The 15,896-nt window shown below is 34.9% G+C and overlaps 2 protein-coding genes across 2 annotated transcripts; both read left to right on the top strand.

The window, feature by feature from the left end:
* The first annotated feature begins 5,660 nt into the window (after positions 1-5,660).
* Positions 5,661-9,730, top strand: LOC133196437 (uncharacterized). Its single transcript, XM_061332331.1, has 6 exons — positions 5,661-5,840; positions 5,941-6,063; positions 7,904-8,235; positions 8,448-8,649; positions 9,082-9,249; positions 9,331-9,730. The coding sequence occupies exons 1-6, from the start codon at positions 5,661-5,663 to the stop codon at positions 9,601-9,603; spliced, it is 1,278 nt and encodes a 425-aa protein (XP_061188315.1). The 3' UTR covers positions 9,604-9,730.
* Positions 9,731-10,558: 828 nt separating this feature from the next.
* LOC133196866 (uncharacterized) lies at positions 10,559-15,891 on the top strand. The gene is made up of 13 exons (XM_061332714.1): positions 10,559-10,643; positions 10,790-10,961; positions 11,085-11,194; positions 11,299-11,421; positions 11,548-11,733; positions 11,996-12,111; positions 12,365-12,482; positions 12,575-12,583; positions 13,503-13,691; positions 13,772-13,891; positions 14,093-15,133; positions 15,270-15,443; positions 15,680-15,891. Exons 1-13 carry the CDS (start codon positions 10,559-10,561, stop codon positions 15,877-15,879), a joined length of 2,643 nt encoding a protein of 880 aa, XP_061188698.1. The 3' UTR covers positions 15,880-15,891.
* The last annotated feature ends 5 nt before the right edge of the window (positions 15,892-15,896 follow it).

Here is a 15,896-nt window from a genome sequence, read left to right as displayed (position 1 = left end):
TAGCTCTCTCCTTGTCTCTGACCTCCTGGCAATCCATATTGATACAATTTCCACACCGGGAACTAGAAAAAAATCCTGAAAATCCTCATCATCATCAGAGTCAGCCATGCTGATTTTGTTCTCAATAGACTGACTGCTAACAGAATGACACGGAGATTTGGCAAGGTGCCGTATTTATGCGCACAGTGCGAGCGTAAAAGAGAGCACCCTAAAGGCGAGAGCCAAAAAATATCATGGCGACGTCAAATTGTGTTATTTTGTGCTTCACGATCTATACATTGAAGTGAATAACTTATTATGGGATTAGAAATACATGCTAACATCTTAGCCATAAGACGAAGGTAAGTTTCAGGCATAATTTCACAGTATTTTTGATGCATGACATTTATCTGTCGTCTAGAAAAGAAGCATTGATGTTGAACCGAAGGACTAAAATTGGGTCACCTGAATACGTCAAATAAGTATTTTAACCCTTTTTAGAGTTTGATACAAGGAAAACTTAATCTATACAATGAGATTAAACCTAGGGAAAAGTGTTGATGCTGTTTTTAATCAAATGAATAATTTCAAGTATAAAAATATAGCAAGAGTCTGTTTAGACATAGACACAAGAAGGCGAAGGTCGGACATAATATTCAGACACAGCGTCTAACACAGGGTTACAAATTACCCGGATGTATTGAGAGCGTTGTTTCGAGAGGGTTGTTTCCCTCCATGTTGGAAAGTAAGTTATGGCAGTTTTTTTGAAGAAAAAAAAAGGATTTGGTGGACATATCTAGAATAGTAATTAAGGTAAGGGGTAAATATTTCTTATTTTATTTTGTTTGTTTTATGGTAACACACAAGTTTTCCTCTGTCTTTTTTAAATGTCTTTGGTTGGTATAATCTCATGTTGGCGACCTCTGGTCTGAATTTTTTTTTTTGGCTGAAAGATTTCCTCCGGTTGATCTGGTCTGTGTTGGGACAGTTCCAGTAACATTTGATAGGCCGTTGTTGTTTTTCCATTTCCTCATATGAGGATGTGTTGGTTCTTTGGTGAAAATGAAAAATGATGGGTGTCTCATAGCTATTGTTAACACAAGCAGGATGGCAATACAAGCAGGCATTTCCTCTGTCTTTTTTAATGTCCTTGGTTGGTATAATCTCATGTTGGAGACTCCTAGGGTTGGGGATGAAGCATTACTTTGTTGTGATAACTGAGACACAGCCAATAGTAGCACCTTTTGATTTACAAAATGTATATCTCTGAAAAAGAAAATCTTCCGTCTGCTCTGTGTTGTGATAATTCCACTAAAAAAACAGTATAATTAATACATGAATTGAATAAAGCATGATTTCTAAAGCTAAATGTGACCGATAATTTTCAACAGGAATTGAAGACTTCGTTGAAAATCTTCCGTCTGGTCCGTGTTGTGATAATTCCACTAAAAAAAAAACAGTATAATTAATACATGAATTGAATAAAGCATGATTTCTAAAGCTAAATGTGACTGAAAAGTTTCAACAGGAACTGAAGACTTCGTTGAGAAGATTCCGTCTGGTCTGTGTTGTGATAATTCCACTAAAACTTGATATGCTGTTGTGGTTTTACCATTTCTTGATATGAGGATAAGCCTTAGATATTTTCCTTTTCGACATTTTCTCGTTATTTGGGATAATTGATTTGAGTGTATCGTTGATCTGGTCTGGGTTATGATAGTTCCAGTAAAACTTGGGAATATTGAAGGTGGTTATCCAGTTATCTTCTATTCTGAAAATATTTGGATTCCAAGCTTTAAATCAGGAGAGGGTCAATGTCCCTTCTGATAGATTGCCTCTAATGACCAATGTCTTAAGTCGTAATTAGTTATTGAGCAAACAAAATATGATGAGAAATATTTACCCTTTTCCCTTATTTTTCAGGAATTCGGGTTTGCAGAGCAACAGCAGCAGCAGCAGCACCAGTGATGGGTTGAATGATTAGGACCAGAGTAATAAAATGTAATTATAAATAACATAATCTTGTAGTTAATATTATACTCATTAACAAAGTAGATTTTTTAAAACAAACCAAAATGATAGATTCTGTGTCTAACATGTATCTATACAAGAAGTACACAGTAGGTACAAACGTAAGTCAAACCTATTTTTTTGCACAGGATTTTTTTTTTCCCTAAAGGTATATAAAACCAGAGCTGGAAATTTTAGGATCAGTCTTAGTGGGCACTTGGAACTTGATAGAGGTAGAAATATGGCAGAGGAAAATTCCATGAATTCACCTGCAACCTTACCAGAGACACAGGATAGTATTGAAGGAAATGAAAGAAGTTTGATATGTGATATCTTAGATCAAATGACCACTGTAATGGAGATACTTCAACAGACTATTTGTGAGTTTAAAGAAGACATGATTACTGAGATTCGTGTGTTTAGAGGAGTGATAATGAATGAGATTGGTAATCTAGAAAAGAAAATAGAGACTAGTAAGGCTCAAAAGCAGATTCCACTTAACAACAAGAGGAAACTTCCTACTACTACTACTACAACCCCAGACGGAGAAGAAACAGCCCCTGAAACTCCAGAAGAAAAAGTAAAATTATGTACATAATTTACTTTGAATAAATGGATTTTACTGTGTTATTGTTTTTGTTGGTTTTCAGAAAATAGAGAGAAAAGCTGGCTAGCTGTATTAATGACACATGACGTCACAATGGGTATACTTGAATCGCTGCCAAGTTTTTGTGTGTATTGCCTGTGTATACTGAAGAGGTACAAACGTAGATCAAACGTCTTGTTTAATACTAGATTCAAAGCACTAGCTTGACCCCCCTATCTCCTCCAAGTGTACTAACTTGACCCACCCATATCCCCCAGGGGTTAAAAATGCACTCAGTTGACCCAGCCATCCAGGATCTGGGGGGACAAAAGTGCACTCAGTTGACCCGGCCATCCAGGATCTGGGGGGACAAAAGTGCACTCAGTTGACCCGGCCCTCCAGGCTTCTTATACTACTCATGCTCTTGTTTACTGAATCGGGTATAATAAACGACATACCGTGGTGATATTGGAATATTATACATACAAAGGGGAAGTTGACGAGGGAAAAAATGAACTTTTGGTATATTTTATCATAAATTATCACAATCTAGGTACCATACACATCTTTGATACACGTTCAATTGATCTGAAAAATAAAAAGTTCTTATTTTGAAAACTGTAGGAGGAGTTATCAGGACAAAATGATGCACCCTATATGCAATACTTTGCATAAAAATGACTTAAAAACCAGAAGTTCAACAGTTTATATTTTTCTAACAAATAAAGGGGAAAAAAGATCAAATCCATGTACCATACGCAGTTCTGATATTTGTATAGTTGAATTGCAAAATAAAAAGTTCCTATCTTGAAGGACTTATCCAGATCAAATGATGTTCTCTATGTACTGAACTTTGCATAAAATGACTTAGTTGAACAGTTGCTATTTATCTCATAAACTAACAAAAATCAAAATTCAACGACCATGCACATTTCTGATATATTGATCTGCAAAACAAAAATAAAGTTCCTATGTTGAAAATTGTAGGAGGGGTTATCCGGACAAATGATGTACCCTTTTGACAGCCAAAACCCATCCACCCGCCTTTTAACCATTTAATTAACCGGAACTTTTTGTACAGAAAACCCGGTTAAACATTCCTAGGTTGATTCCCTTAATCCATTTGAACTCAAAGTAAAGGATACCAAAGATTCTGACACATCTGTAATCATATTTGGAAAACTTTTTCTAGAAAAAGATGTTAATGGTAACCTAGCAACAAAACTTTATGATAACTTCCCTTATTTATGTAGCAATATACCAATATCACCTCCATTTGGAGTTTATGTAGCAATATACCAATATCACCTCCATTTGGAGTTTATGTCTCCCAGTTGATTCAATACGCAAGAGCATACTCTATTTACGAGCAATTTCAAAATTGAGGCAAGCTATTGCCAAATAAGTTAATGAAACAAGAATATCAACAGTTTCTTTTAAAGTCTTCATTTGGAAAATTCAATGGTCGATACAATGACCTTTTCAGCAATTACAATCTATCATTAAGTCGATTGTTGACTAACTTTTTTCATACAAATTGTTAGGCCATTATTTTCACACTTAAGGGAGCCGACTGGGGTTTTATTGTGTGAAAACTACTATAGAGAAACTCTTTAATTTTATACCATATGTACCTTACATTGACTTCAGTATATATGCCAAGTTTAGTGAAAATCTACCGTCTGGTTATTTTTTAGGGACCATCTCAAAATACAGGTACATTTACTATAGGATTATATGGGAAAATGCCATTTTTTCGCACTTCGGAGCAAATTATACAAATGCTACTATAGACTTTTTGCTCAAATTATATTATTTGATGGGTAATACTATATTGTACATTTTACGAAAGAAACACAAAATTCTACCGTCTGGTTTCCAGAGGGGACATCTCAAAATGTAAAAATTCGTGATATTTTCCTGTTTTCATGGAGTATTACAAAACATGACAGATACCACAGATTTACATAAAAAGTAATAAAAATGATTGTGAGATTCTCAATTTCCTATATTTAAAATTTCAAGAGCATCTATTTAATACTTTTCATTTTATGACATAATTAATTACCTCGCTTAAAGAACCTCGGTTATTCATAACGTCAAAAACAAACTATTACGACGTCTATTTACCCATCATTTGAAAAATCGTTTAAAAAATCAGTTATTTAAAAACGTAATTAGATTTTTTAACCTGATATTTCCTAAATTTGTTAATTTTTATAAATTATGTCAAAAAAAAGTTGCTTTAAAATAGTTAATACGCTTTATTTTACTATGCTGCGCGAAGTATTGTGCAATGAAAACCCCAGTCGGCCCCCTTAATTATCTACGGATTTTTTTCCGTTTTTCCGATCATGACAAGGAGCACGCGGAGATGCTTACTCCTCCATGGCCTCTGATCCCACCGCTGATGTTTTTAGAGGTCCATTTTTGCTCCGATCCAAATTTGTATTGTTTCTTAATTATGATCTTGATTACTGTTTGTAATCTTCATATTTCGCATGTCGTCGATATATTTGAATGTCAAATTGAAGGCCACAGCAAGAGTTTCTTCTCATGTAGAGGGTTTTTAATCAATTCTGCTTCATAAGAATATAACAACAGGTCCGCTAATAAGTGTCCATCAGAATTCAAATAGATATTTTGAAAGATCTGATCTTCAAAAACTATATAGATATTGTCAATGAAGAACTCCAGTAGTTTTTTATCAACTAAAGATACCTGTGTGTAGAATTAGAATGAAGTTTGTAGATGACCAATCACAAGGTATGAAAAATATCCGAGTTCCTTATTCATTGAAGAAGCAGTATTCTATGATGTTAAATGTAATTTTTTTCAATAAAGTTATCTGTCAACGTTACAACTAGTTCGCACTCGTGGAACAAGTCTTTAATGAACACACTTTTTGTTTTCAAATGCAGCCAAGCATGCACTTAAACCGACAATGGGTGGTAAAAAAAGACCATTTAAATATTAAGTAAATTGGCTTCCTCTGTAAATGAATGCACGTAAACGTTAAATCTCGGGTTGTTGTGAAAAGAAATTTACAGATTTTTTGATTGAATTACCACATTATAATACTGAGATGCTGTCACCTGATGATGCAAGAGCGTTTACCAATAAGCTACATAGATTAAAAGGAGATCTTGATTACTTTATTGGAAGAATTGAAGCACCATACAATGATCCCTCGGAAACAGATAAAAGACGATACTGTTCCGTGATAATCGAGATGATGGAATTTGTTGTCAGAAGGATAGAACATGTAGGTAATACCGTAAATAGTTAAGCAGAAAGAAATACTGTGTATACTTAGTCAGTATTTTGAGTAAGATTGAGTAATTAGGCTTATCAATTTGATTTAGCTTCCACCGGAAATCAGTCTTCCCGAAACAAAATACAAGACTTGGGACTCGACCATGCAGAATCTCAGAAAAGAAAATGCTAATCTTAAAGAACAACTAAATGAGGAAAAAGAAAAAGTCAAGGTATTGCTTTTCTTATATTATTATATGTAGATAAGTTGAAGGAGTGTTTACCATTGTATTGTAATTTCATTATATATGTACAATGAATATAATGTATTTCTATTGTCGACTGATTCGTACGTGTTCTATATCATCCCGTTGCTTACTGCTGTAGATTACTAAATTTTTGCGGCACCTTGTTTTCGCGAGATTGCTGTTTGGTATTTATAATCGAACGAAATTTTCACGCATTTTGGTTATTGCTCTACATAATCGTTAATAATAGAATTATACGCGAGAATGAAATTTTCGCGAGCAGACGGTCTCGCGTAATTACGCAAAATTAAAGTTTTCGCCAAAAAAGTGATTTACAGTATACAAAAATGCAAGAAGGTAGGAAAATTAATATGCTTTGCAGTTCTTAGCATTTACATTTTATAACAGGGGGCCAATGGGTCACAGTGTGAACCTAAGATATTTATCTTCATGATAATTGATCCATTGAGGCTGTAAATATAACTATGCATGTTTTTTAATATTTCTAATCTACAGTTTACTGGTTGATATGAAAATAACTAATCGTACACCTATTGCTACTTTGAAAGTCTATACATGTGTTTTTTCTCATGTTACTTGTTCACCTATTGCGATCCTCTCTGTAGTGGTTATGACTTGCAACACAACACGAGGATGACTGTAAATCCACATAAGAGGCTTTAAGTTTATTTTTTCTCTAAAACAAAAATTAAAAATAAAATTTACCATATATATTCTGTTATTAAAGTTTAAAACTCCTTTCAGTGTTAAAAAAAATCTGATCTCTTTATTAAAACTATTCATATTTTGTTTCTATTTCTTTGACCATTTGCAGTTTATGAAGTTTTGTACGCTTTTTTGTAATGTTCTATTTTCTACATAAATGATCATGATCTTTGAATCGTTTAGCCTGTATTTGTTGCTACGTCGTTGCTAATACCAGAACGTGAACATTTTTTAAAGATTTTCACAGAATGGGAATGCCTGGGTATGTGTTTCACGGGCTGAAGCGTTGCTATTCTGTAGAAGACCATTTTAAGAGATTTTACAATAATTTCTATGTAAAATTATGTCCGTTATTGGTTGCCCATAGTCAGCGCGTTTCGGGGTGTTAATTATTTGTTATAATCGTACTTAACCTCTCCCACGGGGGATAAAGGGAACATTGAAACAAAATGACGATATTTTCATATTAGTTTGACGAGTTGTGTCCCTGCTATTCTCAAGATGAAGATTTTGAAAGATTTCTATTTTGCAAAACGTTGCCCTTTTATTGTATAGTCTCACCCAAGCTTCGGACAAATGATCGTAGCAAACACTACAAAAAGATGTACATGTATTGAATAGTATAAGAAAATGTTCCCTACCGTACTTAATAAAAGATGTTTGAAGATTTGATGTTTTTATTCCAAAAATTAAAATTTTACTGCCAACCCACACAAACCCTGGGACCAATAACTTGCAAAACTGAAAACATGCTGTATAAGTAAAATTACCTATAAATTTGCTTACATCTTTGGAGGATTTGAAAATAATTTACCCTACTTCACCATATAATCTATATTAGCCGCTAAGAAAAAAACATAACCTTTCAAAATCCTTTAAAAGAGAGTTGAATCACCTTCAACCAAAAAAATATTTAGTGCAAAGTTTGGTTGAATACGACCCACTAGTTCTGAAAAAAGGGTAAACAAAAATAAAATGATAGGCAACCAAAGACAGACCTTTGCTCTGAAGGGCTCAATGCACCTTTTAGTCATGTGGGCTAAAATGATAGCACATTCTTCTAACTTGGGAATAATTCAAATTTCTGCATTTTTCACAGAGACTGCGGCAAAGTCGATTGGCTGAAGAACATTCCTCAAAAATTGATGAATTAAAATCGAAAATTAACAGGCTGCAAAAAGACCTTGACAAAGAAAAATCCAACTCTCAAAGAACAGTTACACCATTTGGAAACCACAGAAACATGAAGAGAGTGGGTACATCCCGTGAAGATTTAGAGGTAGATAACATAGAAGGGTGTGACGTACAGACAAATACCAAGGAGCGCCAAGTCGAACTCGAAGCAGAAAATGGAATACTAAAAAATCAGATTCAAGAATTGAAACATTTCTCTCAAAATCTGGAAACTGAGAGAAAAGCACTTCTGGATAGGTACATGTGAAGTTGATACTAATCGCACAATCTAATTTGTATCAAAGACGAAGAAATATTCTTAAAAGACAAAATATTAAAGAACCTCTAGTGCAGAGCTTAAAAGAGGCTGAAGTGGTTTCTGAAAAGTATCACCACTTTCAATGAACATTTACAAGTATTCATGTACCATGATAAGAGTAAAATTTAAGCTAGTCTTATTTTTTTTTCAGGTTGAGTGAGCTCTCTACTATTAAGCCTGTAATTAAAGACACACCCAAAGAATCTCGTCAGAAGGAGTCTGAAACATCCTCATCAGTATCGAGGCGCTACACAGACCTTTTCTCCAAAGACTGGTCTTCAGCCTATAGAGTTCTGATGACCGTATTGAAAACTGATCGGAAAGTAGTATATCTACTGCTACAGTGTCTTACAGTAAGAAATTTTTCAAAAAATGTTCAGATCTTTTTAAAATGAATATAATTTCTCATGAATAAATGTGTATAGAAAGAAAAACATAGAATTCTTGCAAAACATCACAGCTCAAACATGTGGCATTGAAATAGCTTATAACTAGAGGGTATGTATTACCCTTGACCCTGAGGGACATAAAACATCTAAAACAAGGATTGAAAGTCGCTTAAAAACTCTTTCCTACTTTATATATGCTGAAGAAACACTAGAACTAGACTGGCATAAAACAACTTATTATTTGAATATACTCAAGGTCACAAGAATTATAAGGGTTTAATTTATGTCTGGTCCAGAAATTTTTAGTAAAGAAATTTGTCATGTTTTACTAGTTGATTTTGTTTCAAAATTTGTTCGCAAAGTAGCATGTATTTTAAGGTATACTTCTTTTTCTAGAATGCATTTAACATATGCAAAAACAAAGCCGACCAGCAGCGTCGAAAGCTTCATGAGGAGAACCTAACAGAAGGACTACTAGACCCCAACCTTATCAAGGACACGCCAAGGCAGATTATAGAAATGCAAATGAAAAACGCTCCAGAAACGCTGCCAGAAATTACACAGGTTCGATTATGTTAGAATATTTATATATTCGAATTGCAGCAGAATTTTAAACGTTTTGAACTTATTTTTTTTTAACCACAGATATGTCGAGACAGAATATCTAAACTAAGTTCATATCCACCGGAAGTGACTCAGTATGTTGACAGCTGTGCAGAAATCTGTTGGTTTATGGTTATACAAAATCCTCCATTTTCTCTGTCTTGGGAAGCGCCCCCTGGCGAGATGGTTGACACATCGAAGTATAATTTCTACAGGACTAGCGGGAGATACGTTGATTTTGTAGTCTGGCCAGTGCTTTATGACCAAAACGGCAGCACTGTGATCGCGAAAGGAGTGGTGCAGGGACGAAATTGATGCTTAAACATTTTCTTCTCGCTTTGATTTGATAGCTTCATCTATCTCAGTCAACACAATTCTATATGACGACTAGGTCTTTCTTCAAAGCACTATTTATTGCGAGTCTTTTAAAGAAGTGAGGTACAAATGAGAGTTGAAAAATTTATAACAATAAAGCAAGGAATATTGAATGATTTAACTCATCAGGATGTTTTATTTTCTTACTTATCCCAGAGATATAGATGTTATAAATGTTGGCTATGTTTCTGCTTATCCAAGATATCAGTTTTGCTTAAAAATGTGGTAAAGAAAATTGCTGTAAAAGTATCTTTATACTCACAGCTTGGTAATCATCTTGAGAGAGAAATTCTCATTATAATGAAAAGGGATTTTTTTTTCAAGTTTTACTTGAATAAATTCTGATATACGTATAAACATGTACATGTTAGTTTTATGCTACTAATATGCCCATGCAGTTGGAAAAGCGTTTGTTATGAAATGTATAACAAGATGAGAATTGTTTTGCAATTTTACCAAAAACCAAATGTTGTATAATATAAAATTTTAAAATGTGAAATAAACAGGGGTGACTACCTCTTAGAATATAGTAAATCTGTGTCAGAAAAGTCTGGATGAGCATGAAAGAAAGTCAAATGACGAGCATTTATGTACTTTCAGTGTGCATTGTATTTCTTTATGAATGCAATGAAATTCGTGTTGAAATAGATACTAAAAGATTATTTCCGAAATCTTGAAGGGTTATAATTACATTTTCAAATTCTCTTTAGATTTTAAAAATTACCTTTACATGTCGATAAAACAAAAGTTCTGTTAAATATCGAGTTTCTAATACTGTGTATTTATTATTCCTTTCGAAATAAATGAAGCGCTTCGTCAGGTCTTTTATCTCAATATTGCAACGAAGAACTGTGTCAAAATAGTAACCACTTTGAAATCTAGAAGATTGGGCGTAATGAAGAATGCGGTTCCACTCAAAAGGAATAGGATGAGGACTTACTTATTATTAGTTGCTTTAATCGTTTTTTCCATCGATAATGGTAAATTTTTGTGATTTTTTTAAATCTTCAAAAATAATTTATCTTGCAAAATAACATTTTTTCAACTACAGATTTTTAAACACTTTATACTAGATATCTTTTAGAATTCAGTTTTTTATAGATATAAAGAAAATATTATCTTTCAGGAGACGGTACATGTACCTTTCCGTTCACCGGAACTTGGCATAGCAGTAACTATGGCAGCATGGTATTTTCCGGTTTAGGTCTCTACCTTTCCGGTTTCACGTTTGACCGGACATCAATCGTCGGCAGCGGCTGGGAGTGCTTCTCCAATACCGGGACCACATACGTCGCGAAGTAACTTTGATGACTACACATAATGCAACATAAATTTGTGTCGAAGTAAACATTACCCGCGGGGGGGGGGGGGGAGGGGGGGTTGTTCAACCATTTTAGTATATTAATTTTTTTTATTTTCAGAACTAATATGACAATTACTCTGAATAATGGCGGGGCAGCTCACTATGCATACACCTGTTTTGTATTTACCTCGGTGAATACATATTCATATTACTATCGTCAAAATACTCGTAAGTAACTCTTAGAATTGTATAAACTACTTGAGCCATTATACATGTACTACGTACATGTAAAGAAATATGACTAATATTCTAAACCCAAATATCAATTTTAGCTGTAGAGAGTTTGCTGAAGAATGAGAGAATAGTGGCGTATACAACAGGAGCAACTGTCACTTCCGGTGACGTCTGCAGCAGTACGCCATCAGATGCAGAGTTTAATGTAATGGTGCAAAGTGGTATGTCAAGAATGATGGTTTTAGTATAACAACGACTCTTAAGAACACACAGTTATCTTGTATCCATACTTGGAATGTCTGTAAGTTAATCATATTTCATGATAACACCTTTGACGATGGTTTCAGGACAAGAGGCAAACGCCAAAACTAACATTGGTGAGGTGATGTTCGCTAACTTCCACTATAAGTACAATAACGGTGTGTCAGATAAGTGTGGGACAGGGACCACAGAAAGCATGCTGACCATCTGCACGGACAGACAGACGCTGACCTTTGATTACACCGTCTGTAGCGACAACATGATGTACTCCAGTAAGTTCAATCGTTATTTTTAGTTCTTCAAACATTTGCCTCTTCGTTTACTAAACATCATAGTCGTTAAATAAAGCAAAATGTTAATTTGCTGCAATTTCAACTGTCAGAGACACAAAAACCTAAAACAAATCATCTGTATTTTGAATATTCAACCCAAATGTGTCAACTTCGATAGTTGTTGAATTAAAATCAATCGTTTGTACTTTACTTTAATAATTAATATAATTTAAAAAAAAAAATGAATTTTCATTTGACTTAGGTGGAGGTGTACTAGGAGCAGTGGCTACCATAGAATCAGGCTCCACATACTACACCTCTGTGTACAACTATGACAATACAGTTGACGGCGTCAACACGTTCAGATTTACCTGCATTGTATGATAATTCAGTTTTGATTTGACAAAACTATCAACCCTGTCAACTTGATTATTTTGCAAGTTTTATATAAACTCTTTACTTTAGAATTTTTGTTTTAAATAAAGTGAAATAAGGTACTTGTAATTATTCTTGAAACCCATGGCCTGCCTACATTCATGTCATCTTTATCTTTCTAATATTTCACCCTTTCTATAGACATTTCTGTGGAAATTACATCATGTTTATTAGGATTTTTTAAATTTTGGTTCAGGCAGCAGCCACTTCCGGGACTCAGGTGAGTGCCACCATTAACCCTAAATCCTGTATAGCCAATCAGAGTCCTACATCTCGACCTACGAGCGGAGGGATATTTACTCTTGTGGCAAACAGTAAGAATGTTTGGTTGTAAAATTTCTGAAATAGTTAAATATTTATTAATTTTGTTTTGAAGATTAACTCAATTTTTGCTTTATTTATTTAGCTACGTGTGGTAAGTAATCACACCTGCATTTTGTATACAATGTTTAGAATGCCACTTGAAGTCTTTATGGCACTAGTCTGGAGACGGAAAATACCGAAGCAATATTTCTGTATGTTCTAAATAAATAAATGTTTTATAAAATTTTTTGTAAAAGAAGAAAAATCGCTTACTGTAATTTTCCCGTAAAATTTTTCAATTACTTCATAAATATATTAGTTTGTTTTGTAGAGTTTTCCTTGCACAATTCTAGTAAAGCGCAATTAATACAAGCGAATGGGATTGTTTATTTGTTGTGTCAATGTGTGTACATGTGTTTGTATGGTTTTAGTTGGTTTTTGATGTTTTTGCAAAGTTGTAGCTTTTTGAAGTCAAGTAGGAGGTCTCTTTACAACAACAAAAAATTCTAATTACATTCACATTTCTTTGGTAATATTATTTAAGGCAACAACATCTTGGATTTTTAAACCATCCTGTTATTGGGTTATCAGAATTTTGAATAAGTAATGGAGAAGTTTGACCTTCTACAAAAGTCTTCAAAAGATAACTACATTGTAATTTTATCGAACAAAATTTTATCTGAACAATCCCTTTCTTAAATAACGACATATTCAAAACGTAAGTTAAAAATCAAGGATAAAAAAGTACAGTTGAATTTTAAAGGGGTTGGGGGGGGGGGGGGGAGAGAGAGACTTGGAACCTATTTTTGATTTTTAAAATCGATTTTAAAAGTTGTGAAAAGTTCAAGATGGCTGCGCGCCTATTTCCGGACCTCCTATTTTGATTTCAGAGATAACTACTACTACCACCACAACAACCACTACAACCACCACCACCACCACCACTACTCCTACCACCACAACCACCATAACTACCACCACCACCCAAGCCACCACCGCTAACTTGACATCCACGCTTTCCAACATTCCAGCTCTCACCGCTACTGTCGATAACGTCGATGTCGCAGGAATCATTGGAGGAATCGTCGGGGGTGTTCTCTTCATTGTCATCGTCCTTATCGTCATCCTCTTGTGTATTCGTCATCACAAGATAAAGCGAGCTAAGCAAGAGGTTATAGATCGACGAATGAGGGTGTGGAAAATCAGAAGCAATGAAGACGGTAGTAAACATTTTCCTCCAAACGATTTCAAACTAACAACTGTACTTGATTTTGCAAATACATTCTGCTGCCTATTTCAGATTTCTATGCAGACGATGTTCCTTTAAATGAAACTTCTATGAATCTGGATTGTACCAAATCAATTTACCCTGAAGCGTCATCGTCGAGGACAACAAAAGTATTGCAGAAGAAACAAAAAGGTCTAGATTCAAGTACGTATGATAACCCTCTTGTGTGACTTTCAAATAGCAATGAAAAACTGTTATGTTTGTATATTGAATTAATGCTTTTCAAATTAACTTTCTATAGTTTGTATTCATATAAACTACATGACATTGTGTATATTGACTTAGCCTATTTTAATCTGAGTGATGTTGTTAAAGGTTCCTATATTATACAAGATGGTGATTTGGAAGATGAAATTAGGAATCCAATTGGTGAAAAATCCTTTCAAGTTGAGACGCATAGAAATAAAGAAAAGATTACAAAAGGTTTACCATTTTCAAGACCGCGTACTGAACACATGCCATGGAGAACTGGGAAACGCGCTGAAAAGAAGGGCTATTCCTCTGAAAGGGGGTATCCATCCATGTCCAAATTCGGTTCAGTAAGCACCAGGAGCTACACAACACTAAAAACAATGCCAGGTGATTCTTCATCCGGATTTGGATCCATGTATGACAAAGACAGCATATACACTAGATCTGGAACGAATCTCAGTCGAGGTCTTACCGTTGCAGGTAGCCAGTTTAAATCAGACTCCAACATTTATGCCAAAGCCAAATCTCTCACAGAAAGAAGTATGGCAAGGGAACTGACGGCGATAAAAGAAACGCCTCTCAAGGAAACACCAAATTACATGAAGCCAACAAGATCCAGAACCGCGATGTCTATCTACAAGGAACGTGCCAAATCTCAACACAGTACATTCCACAATGATGAGACGAAGTCTCGTGTTTCGAAGTCTCGTGTTTCAAGAATGTGTGATAATGAATCTCAAATATCTCGAAGGAAAGATACCCAATCGCGAATAACGAAAGTAAGCCCCAAGACTCTTTCACCAAAAGAAAGAGTCATGGCGCGAGCAAAGTCGAAAATGATCATTAAAGAAAAAACTAAAACATGGAGAATTACGGAAAAGCATATGCCAAACCCTAAACCTGTGGATGAGAAATCATTTGTCGATTCGCTACGGGACAATCCCCCTTCTATTACAAAGAAGAAGAAAAAACCAAAGAAAGTGATTGTGAAGAAACTAAAAACGCCGTACGGTGTTGTGCTTATTGACTCCTCTCAAAAAAGAACGGTTTCTATGATGTCCCTAAACCAACTAGCTGGTCTCGTCAAGAAACGAAAAACACCTTCTCGTTCCCAAGTGGATATAGTATATAAAGAGAAGGCAAGAGAAACGACGGTTGTGAAAGATTCTATAAAAGGAAATGGTAATTACATTACTTTATACCTTTACTCAAAGCATTTAAAAATAGTTTAAACAAGTAAAACCCTTATCGGTAATTACTGGAGGTCATTTTCTTTCACATTCCTTGCATCCTATAATCAAAATTAACTTTTAAACAGATGTAAAAAGTGAAACTAGTTCCCAGAAAGGAGGAAGAGAGTTTATGGAGTCGGAGCACACGTGGATGGTCTACGAACAAAAGACGGGGCAACCACCAGAAGTTGAACCTACGACCAATACCGATAGAAAAACGGACAAAGTGGACACTAAATCTAACAGAGTGGGATCTGATGGTCAGTAAACAGAATAGGACCGCTAATCAGCTACATGTGAATGCTTTTGTAAACATTCCCCTGTTCTGTATAATTCAAATGTTTAGCTTTTCATTACCTTCTACCCTCATCTTGGGAGCCGTGATTGGTTGATGGGATTTTTAAACGGAAGATAGTTCCCTCCAATTTTTACAATATTATATATGGTTTGATTGTAATAGATTTCCAGATAATGCAACGATTTCTCTCATTGCTAGATTCTGGATTTTCTGACAACAACACACCACCAGTGGACGCACACCACCAGTCCAGCCACGGAGAGCCAGTCGACCCAAAACACGAGTCTGAAGAATTGGAACTTATCAACATCCTTCCCCCAACTAGACCGCCCAAGTTCTTCAAAAATATCGCAGACCGCGCAAAAACTGCAAAATCCAGAAAACCCTCGTGGAAATGACGAGCAATATTAATTAG

This window comes from Saccostrea echinata, unplaced genomic scaffold, assembly GCF_033153115.1.
Source record: "Saccostrea echinata isolate AGI-Se365-2 ecotype Australia unplaced genomic scaffold, CSIRO_AGI_Sech_v1 ptg000030l, whole genome shotgun sequence".
NCBI classification, from domain to species: domain Eukaryota; kingdom Metazoa; phylum Mollusca; class Bivalvia; order Ostreida; family Ostreidae; genus Saccostrea; species Saccostrea echinata.
This window is presented reverse-complemented; position numbering and strand designations above follow the sequence as displayed.